Source organism: Rhinichthys klamathensis, unplaced genomic scaffold (assembly GCF_029890125.1).
Source record: "Rhinichthys klamathensis goyatoka isolate OS25496 unplaced genomic scaffold, OSU_Roscu_1.1 h1tg000090l_1, whole genome shotgun sequence".
Classification (NCBI taxonomy): Eukaryota; Metazoa; Chordata; class Actinopteri; order Cypriniformes; family Leuciscidae; genus Rhinichthys; species Rhinichthys klamathensis.
In genome coordinates, this window is record NW_026606629.1 from 5240678 (window position 1) to 5258715 (window position 18038).

General features: G+C 37.8%; 1 protein-coding gene across 1 annotated transcript in view; it reads left to right on the top strand.

Moving 5' to 3' along the window:
• Window positions 1-6260: 6260 nt before the first annotated feature.
• mlphb (melanophilin b) overlaps window positions 6261-18038 on the top strand; it is a 35949-nt gene continuing 24171 nt past the window's right edge. The window contains exons 1-2 of the mRNA XM_056251950.1: window positions 6261-6337; window positions 7837-7976. Coding sequence (XP_056107925.1) covers window positions 6317-6337; window positions 7837-7976 — 161 coding nt within the window. The 5' untranslated portion in view covers window positions 6261-6316. The remainder of the gene's footprint in view (window positions 6338-7836; window positions 7977-18038) is intronic.

Here is an 18038-nt window from a genome sequence, read left to right on the forward strand (position 1 = left end):
GCTATAAGAACTACTTTACCAAAGAATTTAACAAAGGTGTCAGTGTAGGGGAGAGCGGGGTAATGTGAGACATCGGGTAATGTGAGACACCCCCTGTATCTAGTCAACGGAACACATTTGTGGTCATGTGACCATTATGTTTTCAAGCCCATCCCATTTCCCCTTGGCCATGATGGAGAGGACCTCATGATGCTGTGATAAGCATGTTTTTTTCACAAAAATATTTTTTTTGCATGTAAAAGTAAATTTTCTTGCTGTCAACTTAATCAACTGTTGTGCCAAAGCAAATTGATTCAGGTAGAAAAAACTTATATCATACATGTTGATGAACTATTAACATATAAAACCATGTGATGATGCTAGCTGAAGAGTATCCTGAATTACTAAGAGAGATCGTTTTTTTCTAAAATGTGGCAGTGGGGTAAAGTGAGACAAATGCTGTGGGGTAAAGTGAGACATGAGGCACAAGTTAAGTTTAGTCTTAAACATATTTTAATGTAATATTACATTACATATGTTTTATTTTTTAATGTCATAAACATTGTAGAAAAGCCATCATGCCAAGGTAATACACCAGGAAGACAACCTGGGGAAAAACACCCCTCGAGGAGATGGAGAGTGCAGCCGCTGAGGTCAAGGAAGGAAAGAAGTCTATAAGAGCAGCTGCAAGGCATAGAAATATTGACAAGCCTGACAAGATATTGACAAGATATTGAGGAGGAGGAGCCCTGTTTTAAAAATGTGGAATATTGAAGCCAAAATTTTAAAAACGCAGTGCAGCTGCACAGCAGACACAGATGAACGGCTAGTGCGGTCATTGGATGTGCTGCGGCAACTGCACAAACCTATGGCGAGGCGGCTCAGACGCAAGAACCAATAAGGCTGCTTCGCGCCCTGGCGTGTCAGAGCCCTCCAGAATGGGTGTGGCCTAAGCCTTTACATTGGCCAGTTCAGCCAAAGGTAGTCGACTGAAGCGATCCCCTGATCAAAGCCACATACACTTTGAACGTGGAGGGGATACGACCCGCGTCCAAACGCCCTTGTAAGAAGGCGAGTATACTCAATACTTCGCACAAATAGGGGTCCAGGCTCCGTGCAGCGCACCAGCCAGAAAATACCACCCATTTCTGAGCGTAGAGGCGTCTAGTTGACGGCGCTCTTGCCTCAGTGATCGTTTTCAGCACCCTTTCCGGGAGACACCCGGGTATCCGTTGAGGGGCCATACATAAAGGGCCCACAAGTCGGGACGGGGACGGCAGATTAATCGGTTTGGCTGCGTGAGGTCTCTCCTCAGCCGAACCGGCCATGGGGCTGTTTCCAGCAGCTGTACCAGCACAGAGAACCATGACTGGGTCTTCCAGAGAGGTGCTATTAGTAGCATTGCGCACTTGCTCTCCCTGATCCGTTCGATGACCTGTGGTAACATCGTGACCGGAGGAAATGCATACAGCGGGCGGCTCGGCCAATCGTGGGCAAGCACGATTGAGAAAAATATTCGGCAATGAGCGTTGTCTTCTGAGGCGAAGAGGTCGACCTCTGCCTCGCCGAAGATGCTCCATATTAGCTGAAACGTCTGTGGGTGAAGAGACCATTCCCCTGGGGGAACATTGTCTCTGGATAACATATCCGCACCCTGGTTCAGGATGCCTGGCACATGCGCCGCCCTTAGGGAGCGCAGGTTGTGCTGAGCCCATAAGATGAGGTTTTTGGCCATGGCATGCAGGTTGTTTGACCTGAGACAGCCCTAGCGATTTATATAGGACACCACTGCAATGTTGTCCGTCCGGACCAGGATGTGGTGGCCTTTTAAGTACAGGAGAAAGGCTTTCAGCGATAGAGTGACTGCTCTCATCTCTAGACAGTTTATATGTAGGCGCTTCTCCAGGCTTGACTATAGGCCAGAGACGGGCCTGCCCTTGTAAAGGGTCCCCCAACCTAGGTTGGAGGCATTTGTCGAGATCACTTGTCTCCTTGTAACCACACCCATACTTACTCCTGACTGATACCAGTCGTTTGCTTTCCAGGGAGCCAGGGCTCTGATAAAAAGTAAGTGGATCAGTTTACCCCCCGCTGGTTCACTTTACCCCCTTGATTTCTCTGGTCTGTCTCAGTTTACCCCTAAGCTGGGGTAAAGTGAGACACAAGACCACTTTTTAAAAAACAATCATATTTTCACTGCCCTTCGTCCTGAATACATTCTGATAATTTCCATTGCTAGGAAACATCCTGAATTAATGGGAAATGTGTAAATTTTACTGATATATCATTTTAGCTCGCTTAGAGGAGAGCAAATGTAAAAAATGTCTCACTTTACCCCACTCTCCCCTACTCTGAAATTAACAAACTCTTTTGAATGCCAAATATTCTAATGTTAAAACAGCAAATCTGTTTCAAAGCAAAAAATATCAAGCTACAAGTTCAGCAAGTTTCATTAACAAGACTTTGAGAGTCTAAATCCTTTTCTCTTCAACATGAGCTGAGGTTTACTACAGTTTTACACAAGGCCAGATGGGCACAGACCATCAATAAAGATAATTCACAGACAGCAGATTAGTTCCAGCTGGACACAGGCTGCACTGAGCAACACAAACTAAACTGAGTAAGAAAGTTTGGTCTACAAGGAACTGCAAGACTCGGATGCACCTAAAATGAAAGCAAAATCATCATAAAGGACATAGACTTTCAGATATTATATATCCATCCATTCCTTTATTTTAGCTATATTTAGCAGCACTTTTGCTGAACCAAGACATCTAAATGAATTTGTAACTGAGACTGAGGTTCAAAAAGGCACCAGCTGTCCTCATAGGGAGACCCTAGGATTGAAAGCAAAGGGTCTACAAGACAGAATGTTCATGTAGATCGCAGCTGATCAACTGATTGCGCTGGTTTCCAAACTCTCTCTCTCTTTAATTTCTGTGAGAAGACTAAATCAGATGAAATGGATTTTCAGAGATGGCTGGCAGCTGTGCACACCATGTGCAAAACACATTTCTAAAATCCTCCTTTCACCATAATCTTTTCCCTTTTCTCTCTCTGGACAGTTCGAGGGGTAAATCTGTTTTGAATTTGACTTCAGCATTTTAAGATTCTTCCTGTGGTGTTGAAGCCTAAAGACAAAAACGCTGGCACTAAACAAATCTGCACATCCAAAGCTTTAGGGGAAAAAAATATGCATATACTGAGTCAGGATTACAAGTTATGATGAGAGCAAAAGCTGTGGTCGCATACTGTGTCCAGATTTGCTCTGGCTATAGCTAAAGTTGTGACCATTTCAGCAAATATGTTATAAATACAATAAATCAATAACAGCACTTATGCTATATAAATAAAAACTGGTGTTATGATAAACAAGTTCTTGCTTTTTTTTCTCCATCAAAGATAACGTAACCAGGCCTTTGTTTACCTGTTTGCTGTTTACATCTTAGAATAGGTTTTTGCTACATGAACAAGATTCACTTTTATACCCACTATTTAACAGACTAAAAATCTGGAATAAAAACCCCTGTGTTAAAGTCCTTGGCCCTAAGAGTGGTCTAAGTGCTTATATGTATCAAATCCCCCGTTCCAGCTGCCAGCAGCAGCCACAGTTTAACCCTCCCTTGTTGCTTCATTGACTCACCAATCTATCTGAACAATAAACTCGATTGAAATCTCACTGGGTGTCCTGTACAGACAGCTGCTGTTTTAAAATTCTGAATTTAGTAACCATGACTACAATGCCGCAATGACTAATGTCTCATAATGCATACAGTATTCAGGGCTGGAAATGTAGTGAAACTGGGTGTGATGGAACTTGTAGAATATACTGCAGAACATAAGTCCTGAAAATGTGCCTTTGAAAAAGACACTGTGCTTGAAAATCATACTAATGTTTTCCATGAAGTATATGTACTGAGACTGGAAATGAGAATTTCCATGATTAAAATGAATCATGCCTAATGTTTGTTTGGGAAGCATCACAATCGTTAGGCATAACATTTCCTTCAACTCATGTCCTGCTCAAAAGGGAAAGTTTTTGTGTAAACTGAGAGAGTAATGAGGAAAGAGTGTAGTACAAGAAATAAACTACATTGGAGGAGTTGTCTTAATACACATACATTGCAGGCACAGTCCTACACTGAGGCAGGTTAGAAAATGGAGAGCAATAGAGATCATGATTCTGTTCTACTCTATGCTCTTGAACCAGATGAGCAAGCTAAGATTTATCAGTTAAGACTGTTTGTCTTGATGTAGGCCTAATGAAGGTTCAAAAACATGGGGGAAACAATCAAATCACAAAAGTTCTACAGCCTAAGGGCCATCCTGATAGAGCTCCATTCATAACTTTTTAATGCTACATGCTACACAGTATTATTTTTTTTTGTGTTCATTATAATGAGAACAAGATGGATGTTTATAAGTTAAATGTTTCTGTATGTTTATCTTGCATTTAATAACCTAATCCGCAAAACTCCATCAGCAAACATGCTCTCAAATAAAGTTGCATGAGCTCATTTGGTTCAGTAAGGAATTTTGCTACTTCCCTGTGTTTTGTCTAAAACTAATAGGCGTCCCTTTCTTGTCTGTGCCAAGTAAACCAAAAACATACAATTTCCTGCTTTAACATCCTAACGCAGAATTCATTTCATGTGATGCAAGATTGTGTCTTAAAGACAGTATATTCGGAAAGTACGGATGTGATGTAATCTATAATTAAATACAAAAAATGAAGGTAGAGGCTTTGTAACTTAGCCAGAGTAGTCTACAAGCCATATTCAATGTCATAGTTGATTAAAATATTACCAAAAATGTGATGGATAGACAGTCATTTTAATGGGTTACACAACTTTTCAAAAAAAAATTCCAGAGGAAATTATGGGTTGTGAAAATTAGATGGAACCTTAAAACAATAAAATCCATTGAACAGACTACATGTCTATCCCACAAAGCATCCCTGCCATTCATTTAGAATGAAAAAATGCCATCTACCCTGAATAAAGACCACTGCAACACATTTCAGAACCCATTAGAGATGTTATTTCTTTTATTTACGGCAGAGGGGGCTGTTCTTGCTAACAACCTCTTCCAGAGCCACATTCTGCAGAAAGATCATTATATATTTTATTTAAATTCTTAGCTTAAAACAACATGTACCTTGGTTTTTCTATATCTAGGTGTTTTTATCTGATACAAAGAATTACTATGATTTAACACTTCTGCCTTTTACCATGTCAGTCTACAGATTGCATAAATCTTATAGATCATCAATTCAACTCAATCTTAGAAATATAAAAGTCTCCACTTTTATATCGCTCACTATATTCAAGATTTATTCTCACAACAGGGAACAAACCAAGCTTCAGAATGTGTAGTATTTTAGAAACCCGCAGGTAGATCTTTCTAAATGTAGTTGTGGCTTGGGATTTGTCATTTTCCCAGTCATGAATAGAAGCCCCTGTATAAAGAAAACGCAAATGGTTGAACCATTTTACATGCATTGCAAAATAATCTAACTTGGGCAAACTTAATCAGTCACCAGCCTAGAATGAATCTTTTTTTTTCCGGTTGAAATGATGTCATGCGATAGGCACTTTTCCTTCCATGGTCAGGCAAAGGCAATAACTTTTCAAACTTGCTTTGAATGGAAACAGTGTAAACACTTATTTAGTAGAAAATCAATTAAAAATGGATGAACCATAGAATTTTAACCACGGGTGTTAACCACACTCTTTGAATGGAAACAGTGTAAACACTTATTTTGTAGAAAATCAATTAAAAATGGATGAACCATAGAATTTTAACCACTACTGAGGGTTCAGTAGTGCAGTATTACATAAGATGAATAATTATATGGAATTTTACAAATCGTCTCTGTTCATGCTTTCACATCTTAACTATGGATCTGCTATAATTTTAATATACAAAATAATTGATAAATAATTTCAACAAAAAATGTATCAGACTCAAATAGCAATAACAACACTATGTTATGCTATACAGTTAAACCCCCCCCCCCCCCTGCAAATCAGAAGGGAAAGCTTACAGTTTGTGATGCAAACATGGATACTTGTATGACAAGTATGCTACTAAAAACAAACCTGCAACACAAGTGTGAAACCTGTGACTATTATGCTGATTTTAGCTTTAACAATGTCCAGCTTTTGCTGACGCTAATTTAAAAGATTAAATCAGATGCTGTTTCAAAGAAAACTCTGAGGAGGGGTTTAAATATTTCACTGGCCCTTCCCAACCCCAGTTAATTGGACATGTGATAAACACAGCAGTTTGATTTTCTGCCTGAAACTGGTCAGCTCCAATCCAACTGGACTACTACATGCTGCTGAACCAAGTTCAGGTAATTTATTTTATATATATATATATATATATATAGTTGTTATCAGGCTATATAAAGACACAATCTGTATAAAGGTCCTGTGTACACTTTATAAGTGTAAAATGATTACAATTATTTTGTAATTTGTATAGTTTTGATGATTTTGCAACATTCCTCTAAATCCTTAAGTGTCTTGAAGCAAAGCTTGCCATAGCTATGTATCAGGTAGTCTTCTTCTGTTGTATATGAAGGAAATACCATGCCTAGAGGGCTGCAGCATTATTTCTTATTGCTTAAAAATAAACCAGTTTTCCGTTGTATAAAGACCTTAAGGGCCAGCGGTAGGATAAAAGAGCTTAAGCGCAGATGTTCAGTGGAATGGCAGATACAATGTGAGAACCCATTGCAATAAATAAAATACTTTTAGTTTGTAAAATGTTACAAAATTATTCTACATCACCTCTACATTTTTTTTAATCATGTTAATCATTTACCTAAAAATGGTGTAATGCAATGGACTGGATAATAATATATTTTTCCACAATATGTGTTTGAAACTGTGCTTTTTATGGCAAATCGGGTGAAAAGACTCCTTGTTGCTTTAATGTCATGAACTACTCAGGAAAGGCAGAGAACTTGAAAACAGTATAACTTATAGAGCACTGCTGATTAGTTGCCCATTTTGCAGTTGAGAAGGAATTAATGCTTCTTTGAATAAACACTGTTTAACTGAGTATTTTCAACTCATCATTGTAAAGGGAAGATGTCATTGGATTTAAAAATAATTTTCAGCTGCTCACTAGTCACATGGCTACGTGGCGATTCAAGTGTTTAAAGGAAGGACATTAAATTACTGATTCTAATAGGCTGATTTGTTTATACCATTAAACAAATTGATGTTGTTTTCTTTTAGGAGAACTAAAAACATCCCTTTATCTGCAAATAGACAATGTCTGACACTCATGTCTGACCCACAATCTGCACATTAGTCTTAAAGGTTAAGCAGCCAAAAAAAAACCCAAAGAAATACAAATTCTAAGGTTCAGAGATAGGGCGTAAAATGTTAATACAAAAAAAAAAACAAAAAATAAAACTGTCTGATAAAAAAAAATGCTATTAAAACAGATATTACATTTTTTTTTTAATTTTCAAAATTTTAAGACATTTTTACATTTTACTTTTTAAGTTTTAAAGTAGAAATTATTTTAGGCAGTAGATTCAGCCCAAGTATGGATGACAGTCTAATGACAGAATGAAAAATGCAACATAACCATTTAGTTAACAAATAAGCTCACTCCCAAAAATTGTTGTATAATAAATCTTTGAAGTGGCAATTCATTCTTAAGCAAATTATCTTAAATAAACTGTTCAATCTGTGAGAAGTAAATTACTTGTTTAAACTAGCTGGGTGCTAGCATGCAATTAATGAGGCCGGATATTTGTTCTGTCTCTGAAAACTCTACACGTTTGGTAACAAAGTGGGACTGTGGTTTAGTTCACTGGCTTCCTCATTCTACCAGATGAGATTCAATATGATGCCCAGCGGCAGCAATGGGAAGAGTTTGGATCTGTCCAGGCTAACAGATGACGAAGCCAAGCATGTTTGGCAGGTTATCCAGAGAGACTTCCACCTGCGACAGAAAGAAGAGGACAGACTAGGGTGAGACACCCATAATCACATTTATATGGTATTAACAGCCAGTACAACCAACTGTAAATCAACTTTTACTATGCATGCTGTGCTGTATCTTGGGCATTAAGAAACAGAATCATTGATCTCGTCTTCAGATATTCATTGATGGTTTTGTCTGATTATCCCATCATTGGACCCATCCGAATGGCTTACTCATAATGATGTTTTATTAAAGGTACAATATGTAAGAATTTTGTAATAAAATATCCAAAAATCACTTGCACAGTGTGATATATTTCCTGCAGTTGTGTACTTACAATATCCCAAAAGTCTCCAAAGATTTTTTTTATTTCAGAGAAATTCCAATTTTCAATAAGTGGCCGTCCCGGAAAAAAATGTCGCCTGTCGATGACGCAATATCCTCGCTATCCTCGGTTTCCGTTCATACTGCCATAGCCATGACGTAACCATGGCGACAGACGTGGACAACTGCGTAGTGCATAACGTTTAGCGGCACGCAGTTCTTGTTTCTTTCAACCATAGACCATGGCAAGCAGACTTTGGGACAAACAAGGAGAACTAAAATGAGGATCAATATCAGCGTGGCGTTTTTGAGATGCCGAGAGCTCCACGTCCGCGACTAACTTGGACTTGACAGAGCTTCACGAGTCACGACTTGACAGCTTTATTAGACAGGTGAACAAATGTACATAAAACAAATCAATGTTATATAACGTTAGCTCAACATGATGAAATGTTAGAATATGGTCAGTATGTTATTCTAATGTTGATCTAGCTCACTGCTAGTTTCGTATAGCAAACGAACTAACACATAGTATAACATTATAACTTTCAACACACATTTAAATGCCGTTTAGTGTGATAGTGTAACGTTAGACCAAGTGAAGCAGCGCTGTGTTACCTCACAAGTTTAATTCGTCTAATAAACTGACCTGTGTGAGTAATCCAGCACTTGCGGGTAGTTCGGTAGAATTAAATGTCCTTATTCCTTTATATCCGCGGGACTCGCGTGTGATATCTGTCTCTTTAGCAATCGCGACCTGCTTCGTACCACTGTAATGTTAAAAAACATGAATGTTTGCACTCATCCATAAACATTATTAGATCCATCAGCTTGACAGCAAGTCCCATCATTCAGCTCATCACTGCGTCATCAACCTACGCCTTTGTTATTGTTGGAAACTGCGCCCTCTTGTGGTGAAAAAATCTTACATATTGTGCCTTTAACAAAGTTCGGGAGGAGCACGTTCAGACGTTCAGATAATTAACACGGGTGGAGAGCACTCAGCAATCAATGATAAGAGGTGCATATTGATTCAGCAGTCTCTCCTCAATCCATTGACAGTTTTGCAGCATCCCTCCACCACTCCTTCTCCACTCTTCTAGTCCTAAACACTTACATACGGGGGGAGTACTCTGGGTTCGGGCCGAATTCCGAGCTCGGCGCCCTCTCCCCGGATAGCACGCCAAATACGCATTAAACTTTACTCCCTCTAATTGTATGTAAGTGTGAACTCGTGAATTGTGGATCTGGTAAACCTTAAGTGGTTTGCTGGTTTTTGCTTACTAAAGGTCTTCTGCAGTCTGTTCATCTGGGATTTATAATTTAAATGAATCTGTGGAATGTCTGTCATTAATTTATTTCTGCTTGAAAATATTTATCTCAGGAACAGTTCCACAGCCCTTAGCCTTATGTGAACCCATTTAAAATAAATCTGAAATAATTTACTGTGGATAACTTCTTATAACTACTGCGGAGAATATCTTTAAGTACTGTACAGTAGGTTACTTTACCGTTGATACTTTTTGAAAGAACCTTCAAACCACCAAAAACATGTCTATTGGTGCAATGCTCAAGTATGATTATGTTTGTGTAATGTCGACAACAGCGAAGGATATGAGTACACTTCATCTATTCTGGAAGATCAACTGCTAGGCTTTAGCCTCTCATAGTGGGAAAAGTGTCAAACATTCACTAAAGTTCAGTTAATTGGCCTTTTTTTAAATCTCTTTTAAGGAGTGGCTTAATGACTCAGCTAGTCAAGAAAAGGTCTTGTGAATGCAGTCGTGGTTATATAACGTACATCCTATCTTGTGAGCCTTCTGTCTGGACCATAACCATCCGATTTTTTAATCCTTTTATAATAAGGTCACGGATGTGATCCACTGTCACACTTACAGACATGTGGTACTACTTGTTCACGCCACCTGCATGTCTGTCAAGTATTAAATTTATAGGCAATGTTGAAGAAAAAAGCATGTAAAAAGCCATTCCTGTGACAGGCATGATATTCATTCCTAAACTGTCTTTAATTTGTTGCGATGATTTTACTTTATGTTGTTTGTTAAAAAACAGCAGAATTTTTAAGCTTTAGACTCCTCAGACACTTCATCAACAGGCTGAGCCCACGTATGTCTAAATTCCAGCCATTTTAAAAGAGGTAATAGGATTTGTCTCAGAATATTGAATAACATCACATGACTGACATTTTTCTCTCAATTCTCTAACAGTTGGAAGGCAAAGGCTAGCTCAAAATGGTCCCGTGGAGACTTTGTTGTAATGTGGTGATGATAAAAACCTTGGAAATAGGATGTGGTAATGCAATGTTACATTCACTTATGCATTGCAAGCTTCAATTTCATTGAATGTTCAAGAAAAAAGTGCTAATCTAAGCAGATTAATTGTTTAAGGCAATTTGAACTTTCATAATAATTAAGTTGTCTGCTACTATAAGTTCCTGTTTCATGTTCAAGCACTATGGGGTAATTCGATCTAATTCACATATTCAAAACAAAGAACACGGTTATAAAATAAGGGAAATATGGGGTAAAATATGCATGGGGAATTTTTTTTTTATTATTACAATTTTTAAAAATAGTTCTTCTCTAAGCTTCACTAGTTTCGAGTGAAATTGAATATGAATTGATTATGCTGTAATGTAAGATATTTGACTTACATGTGGACTTGTGCTGAAGTGCTTTTAACTTTTGCCAAATAAAAGTTGAAAGAGCCACAGGCACATAAGCATTCAACATGTGGAGGAAAGCTCTTAGCTGATTTCTTCTTAAGAAGAGCAGCTTTAGCAGAAATGACTTAAATATCCAATTTTTAATGCTACACAGCTGTGATACAGAGAGGTCATTGTGCTAGAAGGCCATCACTTTGGCCATAAAGCTTGAGAAACTGGCACATTAAGAATGGAGGTTTTCAAAAGACTAGAGACCATTGGATAGAATGTGGAGTCATTTCCTCTCTCTCTCTCTCTCTCTCTCTCTCTCTCTCTCTCTCTCTCTCTCTCTCTCTCTCTCTCTCTCTCTCTCTCTCTCTCTCTCTCTCTCTCTCTCTCTCTCTCTCTCTCTCTCTCTCTCTCTCTCTCTCTCTCTCTCTCTCTCTCTCTCTCTCTCTCTCTCTCTCTCTCTATACGCTGACTTGTGCTGATAATCTAAAGCAATCTGGGCCTAGTTGTTCAAAAGAAATTAGATCGGATTGATTTAATCTATCGGATTGAATCAAATCTTGAAAATGGGTTGTTTAAAGGGAAAAAAGGATTTTGAAATCGGATACCTTTGACAAAAACAAAAGATTATCCTGAAGGTAGATTCAGAGAGGATTTTAGGAACAAAATGTAATAAAACATTAAAATTGGTCAAATAAAACAACATTTGTATCATGTGTATAGTTTGTACACTTTTATATTTTGCACCTTTTGTTATAAAGTGATAAAGTCGATAGACATTAAGTGACCTTTTATTCTTTCAGTGCAGTAAAGTATCAAACAAAAACTAATTATTTAACTGTAATTTATTATTACTGTGTATGTATTAGTTTACAAAGACAATCATCAGAGATGAACCAGTAAAGTAGTTTCTAACAACTGCATCCCTTATTATTGCATATATATATATGTGTTTGTTTGTATTTACTTGTTATGGGTCAGATGAGGGCCTGACTGTTAGGCCTAATAATAAATTGAAAATGGAAGGGGATTTGGGTGAGCCGCATCCCATGTTGCTTTGAAAAACCAGCACAAAAGTTAAATGGTTTACCTAAACTAAAATGTTTACCTAGGTATGACGGTCTTGTCTGGGCGGTCTGCACAATGAGGAAACAAAACGTGGAAATAAGGGATCCAATGCATAGAGAGTAAATCAGTAAATCATTTTAAACAATTTTATTTTTAATCCTTTTTAACTCATGAAATATTTTAGCTTTGTGATTGTATAGTGGATCATTTTTGAAGGTGAGAAGTTATAATAAACATCTTAAATGAATTAATCACAAATCACTCAATGAAAAACAGAACATTTCAATTAAATTCAATATAAAGGGAAACATCCCCACCTAGCGCTGAACATGCACAATTCTACATGAATAAAACAATTAAAGGAGAACTCCGGCGCAAAATGAACCTTTGGTCTAATTACACATTGTTACCTAGTCAACCGTTATCTGAGATTTGTTTTCAAGATTATCGAATGTAAATAGTTTTATCTCTAAAAACAGTTTAGTCTATAAAGCTAGTATAACGCTAGTATATTGGGCATAGTGTAATGACAAATAAAAATCGCTTGTTAATACCTAACAAGGCTGAAAATAGACCCACACTAACACGGTAGCATAATGAGGGTCCCTACCTTCAAACCGAAGCATTGAGAACTTTGTAAGTGTACAGACAGTTTAATAAGAAGATATTTTAAACATACAGTCAACTTCGTGTATACAGGCAGAAGCCATCTTTGAAACACAGCCTTTACCAGTCGATCTACGAACGCCGATCCAAGCCTGCTGTTCGCGCTCACCTTATCATTCTCACCAGCGCACTTGGATCGGCGTTCGTAGATCGACTGGTAAAGGCTGTGTTTCAAAGATGGCTTCTGCCTGTATACGCGAAGTTGACTGTATGTTTAAAATATCTTCTTATTAAACTGTCTGTACACTTACAAAGTTCTCAATGCTTCGGTTTGAAGGTAGGGACCCTCATTATGCTACCGTGTTAGTGTGGGTCTATTTTCAGCCTTGTTAGTGGTATTAACAAGCGATTTTTATTTGTCATTACACTATGCCCAATATACTAGCGTTATACTAGCTTTATAGACTAAACTGTTTTTAGAGATAAAACTATTTACATTCGATAATCATGAAAACAAATCTCAGATAACGGTTGACTAGGTAACAATGTGTAATTAGACCAAAGGTTCATTTTGCGCCGGAGTTCTCCTTTAATCTCTAAAACACATAACACATTTTACAAACATACCTGCACAATGAGAAAACAAAACATGGAAATAAGGGATCCAATGCACAGAGAGTATCAGTTCTACATAAAACACAAGACAATGCACAAATTAATTACGATTGTGCCACATAATACAAAAGTCAAAACAAATAACACATTCAACGCCAAACACATATGACCAGTTCCCTAAGGAGTTCATTGCAGGCCTACTGATTTCCAGATCTGTATTATTCTAAAATTATAACCCTCAGGTGCTCTTCATTTAGATGCACCTTTTGTTATCTTCCCGGTCAGAAGTGACCGGACACCTAAAAATTAAGCTTTCTTCCATCCCAGTAAAACCCATAGACAGTAAAAGAAATGGACACAGCGACCCCATAGACTTCAACTGAGAAAAGTGAAGTCAATTAGAAGCACTCACGTCCTGATGGCTTAGCGCACTGCGCAGGCTCAAACTGAGCTTGACGACGTAAATGTGACGTGAGCAACCTGTCTGACAGTTGTACGTCTTCTAGTAGCTGTGCCAAGAGGAATCTGAATCATTCCCTTACGAATCTTGCAGAGACGGAGAGCGTGAGTAGGAGCTGTCCATGAGCAGCAGGAGCAACTTTATGACTCGCTATATGGTAATTTCTCTACTGTGCGACAGAGTGTTATGACGCAATCGTTCTTTTTTACAAAAAACTGCTTCTACTGGACCATAACGTAAGATACAAGGTAATTGAGCCTTTTATACATTGTCGTGTTTCTTTAAAAATAAACAATGGACAAATGGAGTCTTTAAACCAGCCCGTTCTCATCCCAAGGCGTCATCTAACTGACGCTTTTGACCATGCGTCAACATGCCGACGCACATGGCACCCCTTACGCGCCTCCTAGTGGTCTAATCCTAACCCTACCCCAGACCTAAACCTACCCATAACGGAAGCGTCATCTAACTGATGCTAAAGGGTGCCATGTGCGTCGGATTTAGACGCATGGTCAAAAGCGTCAGTTAGATGACGCCCGAGGATGAGCGTCTCACATTGACGCTTAAAGGGTACCATGTGCGTCGGCATGTTGACGCATGGTCAAAAGTGTCAGTTAGATGACGCCTTGGGATGAGAATGTGTTGTTTAAACACCTCAGATGTAAAGTTATTCGCTGTCAAAGTGACGCCAAAATGAATGGGAGTCAATGGAATGCTAACAGCAGGTGAAGGCTTGCTAGCCAATGGCGGCCCCCGGGGAGACTTCAGTTTCCGGCTGGTGGATTACCCCCTTGGTAAAACCAATGCAATTTATTTTTGTTCTATTTTTTCTTTTTAATTTTGTATTTTGAGAGAATTTGAAGTTACTTATTAATATTTATGGTCCATTTTTGCCATTGAAAATAATAGAAAAAAATGTTTTTCTAATTTTTTAAAAATATTTCTTCAATTATTGCAGTATTTCAGATTAATAGAGACTAGGCCTTTTAAATCCATTTTTTTAAGTCAGATTAGCGCCATCTGTTGATAGAAAATTAAATAAAACATGTCATTGCATGGTGTTCCCACTAATAATAATAATCAATTTTATTTGTAAAGCACTTTACATTTGACACCAAATCTCAAAGTGCTATATATTGCAGTATTTCAGACTAGATGCCTGTATAGCTCTCTTGCGAATTCTCTAGTTGTTTTTGGACCAAATTACTCACTTTTAAGATGTGGATTTGAATGCATTTTTTTTAGAAATTCTCAAATAATACTTTTTGCCAAGGTTTTTACATTTTTTTTAAATAAGTTTGATGTGAAGTGTACACGTTTTTGCATTATTATGACTACAGTCAAACCTGTATACAGAAAACATTTTGTTACAGGTAACATTACAATTCAATAAAAAATTTACAAAAATGAACAGTAATGCTTTATCAAAGCTTATTATTATTTATGTTATTATTATTATTTTTTTTAAAACATTATATATAATATATTAATTATAATTATTAATTATGTTATGTTTTTCACTATTGATGTTTTTGAGTTTCACCCCTTCATTGCTGAGCACAAATTTGTAGAGAATTTTTGTGTTTTTGTCAATTTCCTGTTCATTCCTATGGTCGGTCATTTTTGACTGAAGAGCACAAGTGTGACACATTTTTGTACGACCACTTAGCCTGCTCGAATCATGCCTTACATTTTTTGGTGTGTTCACATACCTAATGCCATAAAAGTCACCAAGTTTCGTAACATTCTGATTAAGCTGTGATTTTTTAAAATTCAAAACAGTTTTTTTTAAAATCACAATTTATTGGTGTGTATGTGTATAAAAGTGTGTGTGTGTGGGTGGGTGGGTGTGTCTGGTTTGCACTCTTGATGTTTTAGAGTGTCACCCCTTCATTGTTGAGCACTTTTTTTCTGAACCGTGGCCAATTTGTAGATTGTACACACAATTTTTTTTTGTCAAATTCCCATTCATTTCCTATGGTCGGTCATTTTTGACCGAAGAGCACAAAAGGCACTATTTTTTTTACAACCACTTAGCTTGCTCGGATCATGACCTCAATTTTTTCGTGTGTTCACATACCTAATGCCATAAAAGTTACCAAGTTTTGTAACATTCCGATGAAGCTGTAATTTTTAGAAATTCAAAACAGAACATTTTTCGGTCAGAAATGACTGAAGAGCACCTGATTAAGAATTGGGCCTTTATCAGCTGAAACCCCACTTTGCCCATTTACAAACTAAAAATCTGTATTTGATTCCAAGCTAAATTTTCCATGTGGTGCCGAATTTACAGTGCCATTGTTAAATAATTATGGCACTGATTTAATATTTTTAGACAACTGTAATGAATATTTAACAAAAAAGTTCTGTTAGACTTTCAATTACTGATTATAACAAGGATTTTGGATACTTAAGATGTTTTCATTTTTCCCCTCTGACCTGAACTGATTCAGAGACTGACTGATTGATTGATTGATTGATTGATTGATTGATTGATTGATTGATTCGTTAAATTCCTAACAAGTTTCCAAACTCCCAAACCCTGCATTCAAGGAAAAGTAGGTTCAGAGAGAAGAAGATTCGGAAACAGGAAAGAGGACGTATTCGTAACAAGAATGCGTATTGGACATTGTTTATTAAATCAATGCTTACAAAGAATTGGTAAACATGAGAATGGAAATTGTGATAAATGTTGGTTAGCTGAAACTGTAGTAGAATGCGAAGCTTATGAAAGAGAGCAGTTCCAGCTAAAACACGCTTTAAGAAACACAGAAATCAATGAGCTGACACTTCAGGTTCTCCTAGGAGAAGGTACTAAACAATCAAGAATTTATCATGAGTTATTTATATTTTTAAAGGAAACAGGATTATATAATAGGATGTAAAAATCCCTTCTATGTGAACTCTTATATATAATTTTATTTATTTATTTATTTATTTTGAAAGAGTAGATTTAGTCTAAACTTCCTTTACAATATGCGCTTCACACTCCATTTCAGTAGGTGGCGGGAATGCACCTTTTAAGTTGGTTTGCCAACCGCCATTAAATCCTAGAAGAAGAAGAAGAAACTCCCAAACCGTTTCGGAGTCCAGGTAGCATGCACCTGTGTGGTGTGACGCCATCAAACGGTGCCGCTAGAACACAGCAGGATTTTGAATTGACAGATTCTTTCAGATCGCGTCTTTGATAATTCACACTACGTGATTGTCACTCACGTGAACGAGCACCGATTTCCATATGATTTCATGCTTTTGTCTGCTATCTGACAAAACCTGTCGGCGAGCGAAAATCAGGCCTAAAATCGTTCAGTGTGAACTCGGCATAATAAATATACTTTGGCTACAAACGATACAATGAACGAAACTAAAGGCGGGGATACACTGTGCGATTTTCGTCCGATTTTGAGCCGAATTCTGACTCGTGCGACTCTTTTTCGGGTCGGGCCGATTTTCTGCTTTGTGCGCCGTTTGTCGTGCAGTGTTCGTGAAGTGTACAGGGGGAAACGAGAGGCGATTAACCTCTTGGCAGGCAATCGGATGGTCGGATGAATTTCTGGCATGTCAGAAGTTTTGGTCGCTCCTCGTGACTATATCGTACAGTTGAAGCAGAGCTACGAACCGATTGCCCTTAAAGGGATACTTCAGGATGTAGCATTAAGCTTTGTATCAGTAGAAAACCAGTATTTTCGAATTACCATGCTAATTCGAATACCATACCATCAAAAATAATTTCACATTTCTACTATATAAATGACCAATATTAAATACACATTCATCTTTCCAGAGGTGAAGTATCCCTTTAAAGGATTAGCAAAATGAAAATTTCCAAATAATTTACTCACCTCAATGCCATCCAAGATATCCATGTCTTTCTTTCCTCAGTGGAAGAGAAAATAATTTTTTTGAGGAAAACATTTCTGGATTTTTCTTTGGACTATGGACCTAAAATTGCAACCAACGTTTTGAAGTCCAAATCAATGCAGTTTCAAAGGTCTTTGACGTGCTTTAAAGGTCCCGTTCTTCATGTTTTTTTGAAGCTTTGATTGTGTTTACAGTGTGCAATATAACATGTGTTCATGTTTCGCGTGTAAAAAAACACAGTTTTTTTCACACAATTTACTTATCTGTATACTGCTGTTTTCACTGTCCAAAAAACGGCCTGATGACTTCCTTGTTCTATGAAGTCCCTCCTTCAGAAATACATAACATTGTGCCAGCGGTTCCTGTGTTGTGATGCGACAGCAGCTTATCGCACGTTGCCCGGAAAGGTCACGCCTCTTACCATAAACTGGAGATGCATGCGCAGCTGAAAGTGCTTCTTCTCCGTGGGAGCGCAACAAGACCACGCCCCCTTTTTTGTGT